This window comes from Mollisia scopiformis, assembly GCF_001500285.1.
Source record: "Mollisia scopiformis unplaced genomic scaffold LY89scaffold_11, whole genome shotgun sequence".
Lineage (NCBI taxonomy): Eukaryota > Fungi > Ascomycota > Leotiomycetes > Helotiales > Mollisiaceae > Mollisia > Mollisia scopiformis.
Genome location: NW_017263591.1, coordinates 955,579 through 974,495, shown reverse-complemented (window position 1 = coordinate 974,495; position 18,917 = coordinate 955,579). Strand labels below are relative to the sequence as shown.

At 45.0% G+C, this 18,917-nt stretch overlaps 9 protein-coding genes across 9 annotated transcripts; 5 read left to right on the top strand and 4 right to left on the bottom strand.

Moving 5' to 3' along the window:
• Nucleotides 1-219: 219 nt before the first annotated feature.
• LY89DRAFT_557450 (PR-1-like protein) lies at nt 220-742 on the bottom strand (the record flags this gene model as incomplete). The annotated part of the gene is made up of 2 exons (XM_018208397.1): nt 220-481; nt 537-742. Coding segments are annotated over 2 exons (468 nt in total), but the record flags the coding sequence as incomplete, so codon positions are not given.
• A 643-nt stretch (nt 743-1,385) lies between these two features.
• On the top strand, nt 1,386-2,219 carry LY89DRAFT_733460 (uncharacterized protein; the record flags this gene model as incomplete). The annotated part of the gene is made up of 1 exon (XM_018219801.1): nt 1,386-2,219. One exon carries the CDS (start codon nt 1,386-1,388, stop codon nt 2,217-2,219), a length of 834 nt encoding a protein of 277 aa, XP_018071977.1.
• Nucleotides 2,220-3,331: 1,112 nt separating this feature from the next.
• On the bottom strand, nt 3,332-4,798 carry LY89DRAFT_645207 (uncharacterized protein). The gene is made up of 3 exons (XM_018211871.1): nt 4,558-4,798; nt 4,248-4,507; nt 3,332-4,200 (listed from the first exon to the last, which is right to left on the bottom strand). Exons 1-3 carry the CDS (start codon nt 4,693-4,695, stop codon nt 3,555-3,557), a joined length of 1,044 nt encoding a protein of 347 aa, XP_018071976.1. The 5' UTR covers nt 4,696-4,798; the 3' UTR covers nt 3,332-3,554.
• Nucleotides 4,799-6,301: 1,503 nt separating this feature from the next.
• LY89DRAFT_707108 (S-adenosyl-L-methionine-dependent methyltransferase) lies at nt 6,302-7,360 on the top strand. The gene is made up of 3 exons (XM_018217576.1): nt 6,302-6,447; nt 6,529-7,182; nt 7,235-7,360. Exons 1-3 carry the CDS (start codon nt 6,370-6,372, stop codon nt 7,301-7,303), a joined length of 801 nt encoding a protein of 266 aa, XP_018071975.1. The 5' UTR covers nt 6,302-6,369; the 3' UTR covers nt 7,304-7,360.
• A 942-nt stretch (nt 7,361-8,302) lies between these two features.
• LY89DRAFT_546953 (uncharacterized protein) lies at nt 8,303-8,602 on the top strand (the record flags this gene model as incomplete). Its single annotated transcript, XM_018208255.1, has 1 exon — nt 8,303-8,602. A coding segment is annotated over one exon (300 nt), but the record flags the coding sequence as incomplete, so codon positions are not given.
• Nucleotides 8,603-10,716: 2,114 nt separating this feature from the next.
• Nucleotides 10,717-11,869, top strand: LY89DRAFT_583860 (uncharacterized protein; the record flags this gene model as incomplete). The annotated part of the gene is made up of 2 exons (XM_018209233.1): nt 10,717-10,909; nt 10,956-11,869. Coding segments are annotated over 2 exons (1,107 nt in total), but the record flags the coding sequence as incomplete, so codon positions are not given.
• Nucleotides 11,870-12,285: 416 nt separating this feature from the next.
• On the top strand, nt 12,286-13,317 carry LY89DRAFT_733456 (uncharacterized protein; the record flags this gene model as incomplete). Its single annotated transcript, XM_018219800.1, has 2 exons — nt 12,286-12,543; nt 12,691-13,317. The coding sequence occupies 2 exons, from the start codon at nt 12,286-12,288 to the stop codon at nt 13,315-13,317; spliced, it is 885 nt and encodes a 294-aa protein (XP_018071972.1).
• Nucleotides 13,318-13,986: 669 nt separating this feature from the next.
• Nucleotides 13,987-15,238, bottom strand: LY89DRAFT_747295 (uncharacterized protein; the record flags this gene model as incomplete). Its single annotated transcript, XM_018221115.1, has 5 exons — nt 13,987-14,549; nt 14,601-14,831; nt 14,894-14,922; nt 14,991-15,113; nt 15,162-15,238. The coding sequence occupies 5 exons, from the start codon at nt 15,236-15,238 to the stop codon at nt 13,987-13,989; spliced, it is 1,023 nt and encodes a 340-aa protein (XP_018071971.1).
• Nucleotides 15,239-17,006: 1,768 nt separating this feature from the next.
• On the bottom strand, nt 17,007-18,147 carry LY89DRAFT_733454 (uncharacterized protein; the record flags this gene model as incomplete). Its single annotated transcript, XM_018219799.1, has 3 exons — nt 17,007-17,451; nt 17,504-17,768; nt 17,910-18,147. 3 exons carry the CDS (start codon nt 18,145-18,147, stop codon nt 17,007-17,009), a joined length of 948 nt encoding a protein of 315 aa, XP_018071970.1.
• Nucleotides 18,148-18,917: the final 770 nt, after the last annotated feature.

Sequence of the window (18,917 nt, the reverse complement as noted above, 5' to 3'; positions counted from 1 at the left end):
CGAAAACGAAAACGAAAACGAAAACGAAAACGAAAACGAAAACGAAAACGAAAACGAAAACGAAAACGAAAACGAAAACGAAAACGAAAACGAAACACAAAAACGAAACACAAAAACGAAACACAAAAACGAAACACAAAAACGAAACACAAAAAGAAACACCCACCTTCCGCCACATAATTACAAACCGTAAGCCAACTCAACCTCCATAAAAATCGTGCCCGCACCACAAGACTGGCTCGCACACCCAACACTCGTACTCCCCTTCCACACCACCTGACTAAAGTGTCCCCAACCCGCAAAATTCGACATATCAGGCGTCGCCTCGCCGTAGTAGGACGGCAGGAAATTGGCGACTTCGCTGTAGTACCATTGGTTGACGATGGAGGTTGCGAGCATGAGGGGGGGCGGGATGGATTGGACGGCGCCGGTGGAGCCGTAGGCCGCGAGGTTCTGGCCGTAGGTGCCGCCAGAGACGGTCCTGGCGTTTGTCAGAGGGGGATGGTGGAGAGGAGAGGAGGGGAGGGGTGGAGTACATGTTGTGCGCGAAGATGCAGCTTGATGCTATTTCGGCGGCGATGAGGGCTTGGGCTGAGTTCCAGGTTGTGAGGGGAGCGGAGTGGTTCATGCGGTGTTTGTTGTGATAGTATACGCCTGTGCTGGCGTAGTCTGTTGGTGTGGAGAGGGTGGGAAGACTGCTGCCTGTGGGTGCTGCACTTGGTATTGTGGACGAGGATACTGTGGGGACTGGTAAGCTACTGCTGGAGACTTTTGTGTTCAAAGTTGTGATGGCAGAAGAACTTGGAAGAAAGATTGCACTGCTGCTGCTGGCAAGTGCTAGACTTGATGTTGCAGAAGTTGAAGAAAGATAAGAGGACGATGATAAGGTGCTTCTAAGCGTCGACGAAGGCAAAAGGACAATGCTAGAGCTGGAACTAGATATAGTGGGGATAACTGAGGTGGGCAGCACTGAGCTTCTCCCTATCATATACGCTGTCACAAGCTCTAAGCTGGAGACAATACTAGTAGCACCCAGCTGACTCGATGAGGAAAACACACTGCTTGCAGGTTCAGAGCCTGCCGATGACGCAACGGATGTTGAAGATGTTGACATAAGTAGTAGGCCGCTCGTCGAGACTGCATCGAGGCTTGTTGATAGCGAGGGTGATGGGAGACTTGAAGAGCTGCTGCTCGTACTTAGGAGTAATGCACTTGTGGGGACCGCACTCAGAACTATTAACATCGAAGTTGTTGATATGGGTGCAATGCCACCCGTAATTGTGGATTCCCCGTTGAGGCTTGTCGACTTAGAAAGTGATAGAAGACTGGACATACTGCTACTTAGACTAAAGAACAATGCACTTGTAGGTACCGCACTGATAATTATGAGTGTTGAAGATGTTGATACTAGCAGCAGGCCACTAGTCGAAACGACATTGAGGCTTGTTGGGGTGGGTTCCAGTGATGAGGGAATTGAAAAGCTGCTACTTGTACTCAAAAGTGATACGCTTGTGGGAACTGCACTGACAACTATAAAAGTCGAAGATGTTGATGCTGAAGTTATGCTACCCGCAGTTGTAGACTCCACATCCAGAATTGTCGATGTAAGTGATGAAAGGCTTGGCAAGGTACTGCTCGGGCTTATGAGCACCACACTTGCAGATCCCAGACTGGCGAGTGAGTTTGTGGAAGATGTTGCAACCTCTAAGCTACTTGTAGGAAGCGCATTTGTCGACATAGAGAGCAACGGAAGAGTCGGCGAGCTACTAGCTGTGCTCACTAGCACCACGCTTATAGGTGTCGCACTGAAGACTTGGGATATCGAAGACGTTGTGACTGGCAATAGGCAACTTGTTGATGCTACATTGAAGTTTGTCGACGTGGAGACTGATGAAAGATTCGACAAAGTGCTACTGGTGCTCCCCGGTACCAAGATTGAGAGTGACGAGGTTGTCGACCTTGACCGTGTTTGCAAAGAGCTACTTGTGCTTATGACCCCCATAACGCTTCGGGTGGTTGTGCTGAACGGTCTCGGAGAAGTCAATGAAGAACCGCTTGCCGGTTTTGAACTTCCCTGCGTGGAAGAGAGGGATTTGGAGCTGGACGTCAAGGACACACTTGAGGATTTGGAAGAAGGCGTGCCAGGTATCTTTGAGGAGGAAATAGACGAGAGTGTAGAAGAACGTGTTTGTGACGCATTTTTAGAGGAGACGATTTGAGAAGTGAGCGAAGATTTATTGGAGAAGATCGAGGCTGTTTTGGATGACAAGTTCGAGGTAGCTGTTGTGCTCCCTGGAGAATGTGTTGATGATGTGGAGGACGACTTCTTCGAGGATGTCTGAGTCGATGAGATCGATGAGACCTTGGACGATGCTGAGGACTTTGATCCAAGTGTCGTACTCTGAGGTGAATGTGATGAAGAAGTTGAGGAGAACTTCTTGACTGATGACGACGATGAGATACTTGATGCTTTGGTTATCGAAGACGTCTTGATCGTTGAGGAGATTTTGATAGTAGATGCTGCTGTGGATGGAGACGCGACAGATGAACTCTTCGTAGAGGAAGATTTAGTGCTCACTGCAAACTTTAGTCAGTGATCCACGGAATCTAGTCAATGGCGAGAACTGTATCTAACATGCGGTATCATTGAAAGAAACAGGTAGGAGTGGCGTAAGGTTAGAACCTACCACTAGTTGCACTCGTAACCAATACAATCGGCAGTACTGGAAGAACAGCAGAAGCACGAACAGCAAAAGCCGAGGCTAGGACGGTAATGAGTACAGTGGAGACTTTCATTCTAGCAATCAGATATGATAGTCACAGTAAACTCTCCAAACTTTGAAAGGGAAGAGCAATAATGAAGGACAAAAATATTCCTCCATCGTTGTGGAATTGACGAGAGTCACTTTAATTTCTGTGCTTCAGTCCATCAAGACATCTTTGAATCATGAGGGATTTTAGGTAACATGTCATGGAGCTGCATTCATCGCTGACTATAACTAATTCTGGACAAGATAAACGTTGATCTAATCTAGAAAAAAGAAGTTGCGAACTCGACGGAATCTACCTAGGTGCTTAAGTACCGTGATGGGCACATGATATGATTATCAAGTAAACCCCGTCTCAATCAACCTTGACATAAGTTCAAAGTGATCATAAACATGTACGAGTGTTTCACTCGTCGATATCGAGAACACAGACTCTTCTTATGAATGAATTGGCCTTGCATTACAGAAATTCAATACGTCTTTCAAGGCTCAGCAACGCTTCTTCATTCACCGTGTGGCATTTGGCACTTGCCTACCGATACATTACGCTTTCAAGAGAATGTGTAATTTTTCAAGCAGTATATCAGTCGCTTTTAGAGGATATTGTACATCCTTAGCCGCAACATTGATGGAAATTGAGCACTAGTCACGTGACCAGTCTCACCTGCGTTCGTGGCTGGACCATGATTGATTTGGAAATCGAAAGGGTGACCCTTTGTGTGATCTAACTTCTCTATTATGGGGTATCCAATCTATATTTTTTCCCTTTTTTCCCACTATCGTCGCTCAGTACTGCCACTGGTAAACCTTGACTGAGTTGATGATCCAGTACGCGTTGGCATACACAGAGGGGTTTGCAGCAACATAGTCTGCGCAGGTGGCGTATGCAGTCGGGTTATTCTTATAACAGCTCGTCTGCTCCCAGAAGTATGACTGGCCCGCGTACGTTCCACAGAAGGTGAGATCGAAGACCATATTGTGAGCCTGGAAATGATCATTCATGGTGCAATTCCCTCCCTCGGTATCGAAAGATGGGAGACCCCAAGTGGAGGTATCTGGTGTTTCGCTGAGGATATTGGCTGGTACTGCTCCAGGAGCGAAGGTCCACATCTTGATGAAGTGAGTTGACCATTCCATGACCACTGTTCCACCTCCTTGATTGTTGAACCCGGACCCGTATGAGTTAGCGGTGGTGGAGGTGGCTGAACAGCCTTGGTATTGACTTTGGGTTGTACCGAACGGGCCAGTAGTTGCTTGATCATCGCAGTTATATGATTGTTCGGTGGAGGTTTGTCTGGTGGCGCCTTGGTTCGCAGCAACGGTGCATCCAGCAGTTGTGTGGAGAGTGTGAAGACTGGCTGTGTTCTCGTTGATGTTCTCGAAAATGTCGATCTCACCCCACTCAGGATAGTTCTCGTGATTGACAGTCCAACTAAATGATATCAGCATAATTATCTCTATGTGCAAAGTCTCACTTACAAGGACGGCCAAGTCCCGCAGACATTAGCCGGGGCATGGTAAAGGTCCGCAACGAAAAGTCCTCTTGTATAGTTCTTCTTAGACTCAATTCTGACGCTGGCACGCCCTCGGTTCGTTGCCGTCTGAATAGGCGACAACACTGTCGAGTAGTCGGCTCCAATGAAAGATCGGTTCTTGGCGGAGTTGAATCCAATCAATGACTTCGCTTGTGCTTGTGCTTGGCTCTGGTAATCTACAAATCCACCAGTGGGGTCGTTTTCCTGTCAAAGAGATCAGTATTCTCAAAGGCATTTGCTTCCCAGGTACTGACTGTGATGAAGTTCCACATATCGAAGAATGCTGCCCCCGCATAAACATCAGTGGGATCAAGCGTATACTCCGCAGCATGCACTGAAGCAACAGCCAGAGAAAGAGCAACCACGCCCGCTTTGACGATGGAAGGAACCATTATGAGGTATGGATTAAAAGTGCAGGGTGTGTAACGAATGACTAGACGTATAGACGTCAAATGCGAGGCAGACAAAAATCTCAGAAAGAGTGATGAGATGATGTCTAGACCTTACAGAACATCATTCTAGGTGGGCAATGATCGCCTTTTGTTTAGGGACGGCAAGGATATCCGAACAACGTGCCATCGGCGCGACTTTCCATGAAGCCGGGACCGTTAGCTTTGATCCTATTGAATACTCCGTATCGAGATAATGAGGCAGGCATTGCGTGAAAATGCCAAGAAATTATCGTATTTGTAGGGCTCGAAGCGCTTCGCTTCTCTGCCATACGCCGCGGTTTGAATACCAATCCAGACTTCGAGACCGAGGAACGGCACAGCACTCGCAATGAATGGTTGAGCAGGAAATGAATTGCGAATATGGTCTAGTCCAGTGGATCTTGAGTTGTGGTGCCTAAAAATCCAAACAAGGGTCATTGATTTTCCGCATGAAAGTATAAAAAGGGGTTGTGCTAACTTTAAATTAAGCTTAATCAGCATTGGCCCCTGGCTCGAGATGCCCAATGAGGACTAAAGCAGATTGGAACACGAAGTTAATCTTATCGCGACCTTTGGAATCAAGACCTCCCAAAATCGAATTAGCAACCCGAGGGAAACATCAGGAAAAAGAGCGTGGAGAAATGCCAAGTATGGCGAACTTCAAATTCTATCTGACGAATCATGTGGACAACACAATTCGAGCTTGACACTTGGCTTGTTGCATTCGCTTCTTGCAGCGACTCGAATGAAGGGAAACTCGTCTCGATATTGAGCATCAAACGTAATTCTTCCTGGAAGTTCCCCAGGGAAAGATGAGAAGTTTGGAGCATTTTGCATTGAGACTCGAAAAGGAGATGTCAAAGGCAAGCGCTTGCACAATACTCTGTCACTTCTTTTGTACAATTCGAGGCAGGACTAAGAATACTTTCAGTCATGCGTCTTATTCTTTCTAATCGATTACTGCGCTGGAGTGTTTTCTGTGCAATTGAGACTTGGGTGCTAACTCCGAATGCCGAGGCTATTCGAGTTCACTGTTTTTCTCGCTCGCTTAGAAGCGAGCCCCTGAATCCAGATTTCCTCATTCGGTCAGGGGAAGCTTGCCGAGCACTCATCAATTGATTGTCTTGTTCTAGACGCCCAGCAATGCTCGATTCATATTGTAAATGAATATTTGTATATGTCTTCACATGCCTTTACATAATTCGAGTCGAATAAATCGCTACCGACAACGTTTTCGTGAATTTCTCTGGGCGCGCGAAATGCGAGCCCACCGCGACATTTCTGTGTTCTTAAGCTTTCAACGAGAAAGCGAAAAAGACACGTCAGAGATTGTAAGCGCTAGGTTATTTATGGAAGGTGAAATGTTCTTCAAGAGCGAATGAGGGCGTTTCGTGCATGTTAGTTGGAACTTGTGGCCACTCAGAGAGCAAATCGACTCGGAGCAACCTGAAAATTTGCAACGTACCCCGCTCATCACTCAAACAAGGGTCATACAACACTATTATATATAGCACCTCGCTCCCACTTGTGTGTGAATCTTTTTCCAATCCTGCGCTGCTTTGCAATTGTCGATTTTTGAGGCTATTTCACTCCATCAAAACTTCGCTTCGCTTCTAGGCTACCAAACACTTCGCGATGGAGCATCCACCTGAGATCCAAGCAGTTATTGCTAAGTATCCCACTTTGAAGAAGGCATTTGACACTGGGGTTGAGGTATGTGATCTCCAAGCAGATGTGTTGGAGCCAATCTCTTCAATTTTTTCTGTATTCTCGAGTGTACTAACCTCAGCACAGTCCGACGACGGTCGCGAAGGCGCACTCTTAGAATTTATCCTCGCGCATCCAAGTCGCATTCAATTCAAAACGGCTCCTCAAACTCTCCTTGACGCAGTTGACGAGTTTTCTTTCAAAAAGGACTTCCTCATCAGTGTCGGACCACATAAAGCCGGCGTCCTTTCTGATCTGCTCGAGAAACACAAGCCAACATCCATTATTGAATTGGGCAGTTATCTAGGCTACTCTGCCATTTTGTTCGCTCATACCATGAAGACGAACACCCAAAACGCAGGTGGAGAAGTGAAGGATCTCAAGATTTGGAGTTTGGAAATGAACGTCGAATTTGCCGGCATTGCTAGACAGTTGATCGACCTCGCTGGTTTCGATGATATTATTGAGGTGGTCATCGGTCCTGCGGAAGATTCCCTGCGCCAACTCGTGAAAGACGGCACGATCACAAATGTGGACATGGTTTTCTTGGATCACGTGGAAGAACTGTATGTCCAAGATTTCAAAGTCTGTCAAGAGCTGGGTCTACTGAAAAAGGGGACGATGGTTGTTGCGGACAATGTCCTTAGGCCGGGGGCTCCAGACTACAGAGCATTGGTTAGGGGCCTCAAGGGAGTGAAGAGTGAGGGCATAATAGGTTTGATCATTCCCGGTGGTGCTGAGGTAATTTCTCTTTTCTTGAAGAACCGACGCAAGATAGAGCTAACTCGTGTAGGACGAATTGGAAGTTAGTAACGTGCTTGAAGATTTGAAGTCTGGGAAGGATGACACTTCTACAACCTAATGCTCTCAATGTGTAGATGTCGCAAGGTTGACTTTTCTAGTGGCAACATTTTCGCCGGAGCATATTGAAGCTAGTGGGTGTACTGCGCGGATAATATGATTTCTGTTTATATGATGTTACACAATGAATTTAGTATCGGATTTGAATAAGTAATACCTGCCGAGTCTACATTCCGCTCCCTGCTAGCTGGCTAAGCCGGATGAACTACTAGTTTGCCGTCGTTGCTTCTCTACACAAGCGATTCTTCCTTGATTCCGGCACGTATAACCAGATAAATTTCTCGGTGCTGTCTAACCGTCATTGTGTGCATGAATACAGAAAAGTGATAATTTCAAAAATAACACTAATTGGACTCGTAATTTCGAGACGTCGCTGAGCGCTTATCGCGCGATACGCGCACAACGCGCACATAGCGCTAGATCTTTGTAACACGATCATAGCTTTCGTTCCTGTTCTTAAGCACCTTGGAAGCCACTCACTCCGCACCCTAGGTAGCTTTAAAAGCCATAGCCGAGTACAGAGCATCCAAGTAACTAATTGTAGTCAAACGAGGTCGCGTCCACGTGACCAGCTCTCCTATTCCTACTTGTGCTGATCTGACCCACAAGAGGAGGAGAAAACATTCATAATATGGTAGAAACACAATTGGGGCATCGATATCTTTGTTTGTCAGACCCAACAGCTCGTTGTGTTGGTACCTGCAAGCATTTTATACAAAGAAAACCGATGTCCTTGAAACGAACAACGAGAACAAAGCCTGCACGATGTCGATCATGCAATATCACAATTGGATGACGTTAGGATTTTCTTTTCGCAGGTGCACTTCACTCAAAATAATACGGCCCCTCATGCACCGGTACCCTCATGGCTGCAAGTACTCTGCCCCAATTGACCATCCTAGCACAAAAGTATGGAGCTAAAATTGGGGGGAAATCTCTACTAACACCAGTGAGCAATTTTCCACGACCTGGGAATTTCCAAACCACGATTGGCAATGCTGAAAAACATCAACGCTCAAACCTGTACGGCTTCACGACACGAGAGTTGACCGAGCTAGATTGCATGCCAACGCGGGAAGTGAAGCCGGCTGATGTGCAGTCATACATCATACCTCTGCTGCAACGGCAGACGTGGGAGACGGTTCCTGTCCAACCCGATTTTCAAAGAACGCGGCTATATCCATTGAAGAATGGAAATGGAAATTGGGTAGCTTCGAATGATGTAGTATGGCAAGTAATGGAGCCTTGTGTTCGATTAGCATCACAGACATTGATGTCTGCACATTTGCTTCCTTGGGTAGAATCTCTTGTCAAGACTTTGGAAACCCGAAGGACTGATACGTACTGTAGTTTGATGCATTGCTCAATGGAGACCGAAGAAAGATACCAATCAAGAGATTCGACCAAGAAGACATCGAAGAGGGAAACCACGAGAACACTTTTTCTTTTCATGCCCGCCCAGCATTGCAGAACCCTGAAGCGGCCGCACAACAAAGGGACCAAGTATTTACAACTTTAAGAACTAGGTTCAAATGTCAATTCGGCTTCATGGCTTCTTTTGAGCATTCAGTGGACCCCGGTAAAGATCCTGTAAGCTTGCTAGGTTTGACGGCTAGCAATGAAGAATACATGGCAGCAAATGTCGGAAACGCAAGCGCAGCATGGCGAATGTCGATATTTATTGATAAGGACTTGCCAGAGATTCTACTTCGCAACGATCTGAATTCAGCTGAGAGAATGATTGTCCAATGGCAAGTAGCAGAAATTGTAAGTTACCTCTTTATGTGAATCTGATCTTGTTGGTGTATGACTAATCAGCTCACAGATATGCCATGAGCTCATGCATGCAGTAGGAATGCTAGATAGATATTTAGCTGGCAAGCCGGAGCTAAAAGAACCATACTTCGAGGACGAGCCTGTGTCTGAGCTAGGCTACAGTTATGATAATGCGGTGTGTATCTCAATACGAACATAAATATGGCGCTAATGTTGATAAAAAGATAAATTCAGGGACGACAGGAGCATTCTTACCCTATGATTACCGTCCTTCGGGGTCCCATCCTTTTGGATTCTGGCTTTTTAGGCATTGGCCCACGTACGCCGACTTCAAAAACTTCGAGAATGATGGATCTGCACCTCCTCTCATCGATCCGGCCCCACTCATGTTCAATGAGCTATATCCAATACCCCTCACCCTCTACGAAGATGCGCATCAACAGCACTACTGGAGTTTCGTTGTGCGAAAGTTTGGTTATAAAGTACTTCATTACCGTGCCCGAAATATAGGTGCTAAAGTGACTTATAACTTTGGGCGGCGCACGAATGAACCATATATTACCTCTGATCCTATTCGAATTCCTAGCGATCCTACACAAGCTCGTCTAAATGTACTCAATGGCGCATTTGGAGGCAACACAAACGCTCTCCAGTTGGCTCTGAATATGACGCCCACTGAACAACAGGCAATTTACTTTGCGCGTAACCTGGTTGCGTCTGGAAGTATAGAAGATGTATTCTGGAGCAACGCGCAAATACAACAAACCTTTATACAGAACATCTCGAACGCGGAAGGTCCAATAACCAATTTCGTCAAACAACTGTCACAGCAAGCAATCGACAACCATAGCGCTCTTGTCAAAAACCTGATAGATTTTGAGAAATTGACCGGGCTTCGTTATCAAAATAGACGAGAGATCTTAATGAATTGGAATCAAGGCACCCGAGTCTTCCTGCGTACCGCACTGAAAAGGTACTTTAGAAGACGAGTTGCTCTTAGAGACATGCCTCATGGCGTTATGGGACCCCGAAGAAGCGAGACAAGGCCCACAACAACGACGCGAGCAAGACTGGATTGAATTTCAACAAGTGGGTTTGCTCCAGCAACTCGCTGCGCAAGGCAATATGCCGCAACTGTCAAACATGATGAAGATAATATTAAATAGGAATGGTTATAGCTTATTTGCAAGGTGCAAGATTGAGATCTTGAGATTTTTCGTAACGAAGACGCAAAAACCAAATTGGGATCAGAAACGGGACGTGGTGCGTAGGGTTGCACTTACACTTTGCGAACTTTTGAAGACAGCACAAGGAGGATGGCCGACTCATGTAAGACAAGCAATTCGAGATGCAAATGGGTGTTTATCATTGCCAGAGCCACCGGTGTAAATAAAATGCGATAGGCTGTACGGATAATAGCAAAGTTATATACTAGATAGCTTTTATAATCGTTGCGGAATTCATTAATGGACGAATTTCACAACGCATCTTAATGTTCAGCGCAATCTTTAAAGCTCATCTAATATTTATCTTTCTTTTCATGGTATATGCTTCGTTCGCGGTAGCTCTAAGGGTGCAATCAAAGCCGATTCTCGCAAGATAGTCTGGTCTCTTGTCTGATTTCGATCCCATCCACGATCCAGATGTACTGGCAGACGACCTCGCCACGAAATTCATTTTCATAAGGGTAGAACATACAAACTTAGCCTTGTTAATACTGCCGTTACAACTCAATTCAAATTTTGGATTGATGGTCATAACTTCACTGTTGTAAAAACAGACTTCGTACCCATTCAACCATATCCAGCCAAGATTGTCAACAATGCGATTGGTATGTACGGCAATTGGTTAAGCGTATTGCCATTGACAACAAATAGGACAACGCTACGACTTCATTATCACCGCAAATGCTAGCTTCGCTCATGGCACCAATTTCTGGATACATGCTCGCGACTGCTCAAACTCAGGTCAAAGTTCGACTCTGGGCATCATTCGTTATCAACCTGGATCTCGGGAGGATCCCTATACCCCACCACTTGATGCAGCTCAAAGTTCTCACGATTGTTCTGACGAAGACTCATCTTTGATCCACCCGATTGTCACCCGCAACGTCACTAAGCACGTCAATAGTCTCGGCCCCGCTGACTGGCTAAAGGTTGGACTTCAAGGTTATCCCAACATCTCTATGCCAATCGCACCGTCACCTCTGATGAAATGGATATTGGCCAACTCATCGCTCTACATCGACTGGCGTGAACCAAGTCTTAAGCTTCTAGCTATTGACAAAGACCATGATTTCCCACCTCAAACCGCTCCGATCTTCTTGGATTACGAGACCGGAGAGTGGGTGTATTTCCTGATCCTGAATAATTTCTCTACTGCGGAAACGCCACGCCAGAGTCTTCCTGGAGTCACGCACCCAATCCATCTTCACGGACACGATTTTGTGATCCTCGCACAATCGTATACTCCATTCGACCCTGATGTACCCATAGTCCCCAATCTCAATAATCCTGCCCGAAGAGATGTTGCGATGCTACCCCTAAATGGATATCTTTTGATAGCGTTTCAGATCGATAATCCAGGTGCTTGGCTGGTGCATTGTCACATTGCGTGGCATGCGAGTGATGGTTTGGCACTTCAATTTATTGAGCAGGCGAAGAAAATTAAGCCGTTGATGGAAAAAGCGGGTGTGTTGCCAGGGTTTGAGAAGAGGTGTGGATTGTGGACGGAATATTATGACTTTGTTAGTGAACCCGCCAATGCTACTCAAGAGGATTCTGGCATATGATAACTGTGTTGTCAAACGTTATGGCAAATTTCAGCGTTGGCATAATAGGCACATGAGCAATTCTAGATCTTCCCGTTCCTAGTATACGTAGAATTCTTCAAACGGCTTTCAACGCGTTGATGACGTTGTTTGAAAATCTTCTCAATTTTGAGACTTGTCTCATGCGCATAATTATTCCTTTGTTCGTTACTTGGAGACTAGAACAATCCAGAGACATCTTGAAATAGCCGGCATCGCTGAAACTTCGCGTGCTCTATGCACGGGCTTAGAAAACGAGTACCAGAAAGTGGTGACTGATGCAGCTTTGAGAGCACTACACGAGTGGAGTAGTCTTTATTGTTGGTCTATTTTATGCTGTACTTGACTGGAGCAGCAGTTCGATCTTTTGAAAGCACCACCACAACAAGGCTGCCAATATGGAAGATACATCGCAAAGTCGCCTCCAAACCGCCGAAGAAAGTTATTCTTCTATGAATCTCTCAAATAATAATCGGTCCGTGAAGCAACGTCTCTCGGTTGAACTAAATGATAAGAACGACTTAGAGATTGAGTTCGAAGCACGTCTAGATGCTCTCAAAGAAGAGAACCAACAAATGAGAGACCGTTCAACTTCCCAAGAAGCGGTGCTAACAGCAAAGAGCCAGCAAATCAAAGCACTCCAGGCCGGAACATCTGTACTACGCTCTCAGCTCAAGGACGTCAACTCACAGCTCACCACCAACAAAGAGATTACCCAGAATCTTAACGCCAGCTTATCTAAGGAGCTACAGGAAGCTATAACGAACCAAAAGCGTCTACAAAACTAAGCCAAGACCGTCCAGGCTCAACTCGAAAAAGCGATAAAGAAATCCCAAGGACTCAGCAATGGCATCAAAGCAGCAGGAGTTAGCAACGCAGCAAGCGCAAACGACGTCATAGCTTTGAAGTCTAAACTTGAGGTGCACATTGACAAAATTCACACGCTTGAAGAAGAGGTTGAAGAGTTGAACAATGAAAAAAGAGCACTCGACAAGGGGAACAAGTCACTGGGAGCAAGTGTTTTGCTCCAACTACGAGAACTGGATGGCATGCGCAGGGATCTCGCTGCCTCAAAACATGACTTGGGAATCGCTAAATCAGCGGTTCTTGCTACGTTGAAGAAGTTGTCTATGGCGCGGAGAGCCCTTGCAACTGTTCGTTCTAGGTACGCCATTATGCATATGAGAATGCGAGAAGTGAAGAAGAGTGCGACGCAGAGTCTAGGGAAGGCAAAGCGCTGGATTCGGGCCTTGGAAGATCAGAATTTGGAAGCAAAAAGAAGTCCCTTCAGATTCATCATCGTTTGTTTGATCGGGAAAATCCGAGCTTGGAAGTTGGTTCAAGTTCTATTTGCGAAGTGGAGTAGAATGAGAAGTGGTACAAGAGCTGTGGATGGTCCAAATGAACAATATCCGTTGCTAGGAAATTAAGTCTAGTTTTATTTGTCGATCTGGAATGTCTTTCGTTACCACAGCTTAGAGCGTTGTAGGCTATCGATGTATTATATCTGTGCAACTGCTCATTTCTCCTGCATGTTTTCCCCCTTGGAAAACAAGCCTTGTACTTCGATAGGCGATTAAATTAATTTCCCGGTTGGAGACTGGCAAGCGAGGAAGGGCGGGAAACCTCCATTTATCTGCTCAAAGTGGTAAGACGACAGTTACTTTTCATCTGTTTCGGGTGTCATGTCCGACAGTTCAGATGGACGGCTCCGGAATGATAGGTATGAATGAAGATCCTTTTGGAGTGAGATTCCGAAGAGAAAATATTGGTTTCAATTTTAAACAGTAGGAGCTCCGTGTTGAGAGAAAGTTCATTCTCTGGCATGACTCTTATTTCGTAGTAAGTGTGATGATGGTTCTAGGAAGAGTTAACGAAGGATGATCAAGGTCTCATTCTCTCCCCGCCATCTAGGTATATTGCCTAGCAAGTAAATGTCGGTATATTAATAGTTGGAAGGGTTATCATGTCCAATTTAATGGAAACTTGCGTTGAGACTGTAATATTGTAATCTCGTTCTCGGTCCTATAGGACGTCTCAACTGCTCGCACTCCCTTCCACCTTAGCCTTCAGAATCCCACGTCACTTGTGATATTTTCTCAAGGGCCACCACCAGCAGGAACTGTACATGCAACATCCCATGCTGTATAACCAGTCCCACTATCTGCCCACTGCGACATACTCCCTTCCCACAGAATGCAATTACTGGAAGTATCCATAGAATAGCTCAAGCATGGAGTCCATCCCGCGCACTCCGACTGGCACTTGGTCTGCGTAACATCATAGAAGTTACTGTCATATGGCACGACGATCGGAGACACAAGTCCAACTGTTGTACCGCAAATTTGAGGGACAACAGCAGGCTTGATGCAAGCAATGTCCCAAAAGGTGTAATATCCATCAGCGGAACCATCGGACGCTTGAGACACAGGAGCTGCGAATAAAGCACAGTAGCCGTAATAGATGTAGACAGCATATGAAAGACAACCTGTGGTTTCCTGGCATAGCGAAACGCATGATTCTGCATTGAAACCGTAAGGTTGGGAAACAGTTATAAATGGCGCTGCCGTTTCTGTATCTCCTGCTTTGGCACAAGTCGGGACGAATGGCAGGCAAGTAGTAGCTGGTACAGTCGATATGGATACTGGTGCGCTTGATACGACTGAGCTGATGTTAGCAAGTGTCCATTCAATATCTAGAATATTGAACTGACCCATGGTGGTAATAGTGGTGGCAATGACGCTGGTAGGCATGCACACCGAGGAAGACACGGCGGCCAAGCTGGCTGTGATTGTTACTGTGCTTGCGGACAAGGTAACTGGAATGTATTGTGAAGCCGAAGCTGCTACCAGGCTAACAGTAACAGTCGTTGCGGTGCATGATGATGGTGACGCAATTGATGTGCTTGTCTGCAGAGTGCTTGACGTCTGGAGAGTGCTTGTTGCTAATCGAATCATTAGCATATGTACAAGACAAAGTCTCATCATGTTAACTTAGATGTCAAACCACCCGTAGATGTATATCCCACGCAAGAACTGTTAGATTGTTAGTACTACAAGAATGTAACTACGGCAGGGCGCAAAGATTCGGTATCAGAACGTACCATGCATGAGATAAAGAAGCAAGCGGGGTCGACTTAGCACAAGCAGGTGTCGACACCGGTGCTACACCAGCATAAAGTGAAGTGCAGAACGGTGAAGCCACAGCTGGGGTAGCCTCAAAACATCTGAGATCCATTAATGACAATTATGCTATTTTGCCCTCACTAATGTACCTGAGAAGATTGTCTGCATTGCATGAGGCTCGGGCCAATGAGATCAGAGCAAGGGAGGCCAAAATTGACGACTTCATGTTGAATCGAGTTTCGATCTGAAGCAATGATGCCAAGCATCCAAGAGGAAGTTAAATTTATATAGGGTTCGCATTTGAAGGTTCAGGGCTGATCCTTACCGAATGCCATTTCCACAAATGGAAAATCCGTTCAATATTTTTTCTTTCTTGTCTCAAAAACCGCCACCAATCTACACATTTCGCATTCACAATTACTGCTGTAAGAGCTGGGAAGGCTTCCTGTGATCCATTATGGCGAGGTATAATGTCTTGATTTCTCGTAATTCTCGACCTTTCTGACGCGCAACAGGGAAATCTTGGCACTCGTCTCAACCGTGAGCCACAAACAAAACTGCGCATCATTGGTGTTTTAGAATTCAAGACAACCCACCACGAACACATACATGGATGGAAAAGTGGACAAATGTCTCACGACTGATTTGAATTATTGACGACTCATGGAAATGAATGTGAAACAAAAATTCATAGTAGCTTTTGAGGATGTCGGAGGCTTGAGATGATTAGCGTTTCGGCTTGAAATTAAAAATGGTAGGGAGACTGTTAGATTTTCCAACCAATCACTACTTTGGGGATCATCAATACTGGTATTAGCTCTATGCTGGCTGCAGAGCTAAGAGTTTAAACCACCTTTCCAATTCTTCAACATAAACTTTTCACATTTCCTGATCAATGTTTCCCCTTCTCCTGTCCCAACACCCCTTACAACCCCAGCGAAAATACATTCTCCTCTCCTGCGTGGCCTTGCACATGACTTCCCTCCTTCATTCATACACAGCAATTAACCCTTATTTGCATCAAAATCAGTAGCCCTGGATACGCACTCACTCTTTAGCTCGAAAGCTGATAGATGTCTCTTTGATGAAACAGAAATAAAGATGCTTCCGTTCAAATCGAGTTTCTTTGTCAACAGCTCGAATTTAAAGGAGCTTGCGTTAATTTCGGATGTTTGGTGTGTTTCGAGTTCATTCGTGCTCTGTACTGAACTACTCACCAAATATTCTATTGGCCAAATTTTGAGGTTTTATGAATGGATTAGCTATTTAGCCAAATATTTATTATCTAATTAAAACCAAGTTTTCTTTTTCTTTTACAAGATGCTAGCGATGCTAACATCAAAGATAAAAATGAATAAATCAACGAAAAAAATTCCAAAAATAGAAAAAAAAACTATTGAAAAATTTTACCAAACTTTCTCAATTTTTTATTTGCTTAAACAAGTGTAGGGGAAACCTTTAGTATTAATAATATTTATATTACGTGCAAACTACTTATTTTAATTTATTTTGCTTAGCGATAGCTTTAATTCTTTATATAATTAATATTTGTGTTTTTTAAATAATTTATATAATATTCTAAATCTAATGATAAATGTGGCTCGCTTAAAATTAATTCCAAAAAAAAGGGGGAGGGCAGATCAAACATTAAATCTAAAACATTAGCTTATTTTAGGCAAATTGACAAAGAAAGCACCTTCTCGATTGCGCTTTGCTGGTCAACTGCAAGTCTGATATTCAAGAGAGTTGTGAGACGAGGCCGAGAATCGTTAGAGAAATATCTCGCCGTCGCAAATATAGGTGTGGTTATCCTGCTGGTACCAAGGTACGAATTGTGGTGGACATGAAAGGCGTATTTAAAAAAGAAAAGGATTATTTGGTTGGTTTACTCGGAGCTCGTTTGATGTCTTAACATTTCGCAATTCAATTCTATAACACCGTACACACCACAAAAAATAACCCTATGCTGAATACCAAAGTAACGACATCTTCTCTTAGCTGACAGTGGTGCAATTGATCCCGCAAGTCTGACAATTGCTGTCGCTTGTGCATTGATTGATAAGACACTGATTGTCGGCTGCAGCACAACTACTCGCCCCAAGATCATTCGTGCATTTCACACAGGCAGATGACGACATGTCAGGGCCTGACTGATTTGGACCTTGCTCAGGCCAAGATAAGATCATAGTAGTAAGAACACCTCGATCCATTGGGACCCCCGGGTTTTGGTACACAGGATCTTGTTCGTCGGCAGGCAGTGGCTCCCGTGTGTTACAGTCTGTCTTGACAAAGATTGTTTCGCCGTCAACAGTGCCGTCGCTGTTTTTGCGGGCTTCTGATGCACAATAATTCCCTATATCAGTGGAGACGCCACAATATGGTACAGGGACTATTCCACCCATATCCATCCATTCGACTGGCGCAGTTGTCATTGTACCGCTGTAAGAAAGGGGAGTCAGTAAGTTTCTGGCTATAAGCATTTCATATGTACCAAGTATCTTTCCGTACAGGTACGAAGGTGAAATATCCACAGGAACCGGGTGGCAGGTTAATTGAATAGGTGCGTGCTGTCGCCGTTATTGTGCCATAGCTAAAGCCACCTGTGACTCCGACGCTCAGTGCTTTCAAGTCCTGGATGCCGATGTTAGTACTGTATGTGAGAGTCACTGATTTGGTCTCTGTTATTCCGCAAGTAAAAGGGCCATGACAATAGGTGTTGTCAAATGGTACTTCAGTATCGTATACAAAATTCGTTCCTGAAAATTGTCAAACGTTAGCACAAGTACTTTCGCTTGAGCTCAGGAGACAGTCTACCCTGCTTGCTTCTATATGCATGTAAAGAAGGTGGGAAGGGATTGGTAATAATTGAATAGCTCAATAGGACCAGAACTACTTACGAACTTGGCAAAACGATGCACAGTCGTTTCCACTGGGGTCAAGACCCGAACAATCGCCGTTCGAGGATATTATATTTATAGGAGGACAAACATCGCCCAAGTACTCATGGTAGAGTACTGGAGTAGCGTTGATTCCATCGCAAGGATTTCGTTTCAAAAATTTGACAAATTCTGCAACAGGGCTAGCCATGCCTATTGCAAACGTGGCGAAAATTGCTGCGAGGCTCGACGACTTCATGATGGTGGAGATGTAAGAAGACATTAGATAGAGTGAGTTGTCTGGATATGAATGCTATTCATCACAGCTGAGTTCTTTCACTTATAGATTTCGACAAGACATGATTCCATCTCGACAACCTCATCCTTCACGAAGCCAACATCCACAACAAGACGAGTTGCTAACTTACATCCATGATGAAACGGATATTCTGTTGGAGATGGAGGCGCAGTTGTAGTCAGGCAACCTATTCCTTCACGTTCTTGACATTCTCAACAAGAGGCTTTACATCCATGACCAAATTGATTTTGTGTTCCCAATCGGAGGATGTGTGAAGACAGCCCACTCCTTCACAATGCTAACATCCACAACAACAGGCTTAGCCGAACAGCAGTCACGATCAGCGGGAATGTTATGTTCGAATTCGAGGCACAGATGTTGGTTCTTGGAGAGAGAGGGAGAGTTTGGCAAGGTTGTGGCAGAGTCTTCCTTCCTCAAGGTGAGTAAATACCTGGCCCAGAGCCAAACATCAGGATCAACAACCACGATTAGACATCTATTCTGCCTAATGCTACCAACATCTTTGATAGCTCCAACAGTGAAGGTCTTGTGTCAGCTCCAAACATTTGCATCACAGACTACTAGTAATGTTATGAAGCCAGAAGACAACATAGGGATACGAATAACGTGTTATCAACGTCTCTACACTATACAGATTACAGAATAACAGAACATAACGTCATGCTCTATGTTGTGACCATCAATGTTGAACGATCTTGAATGTTCTCAGT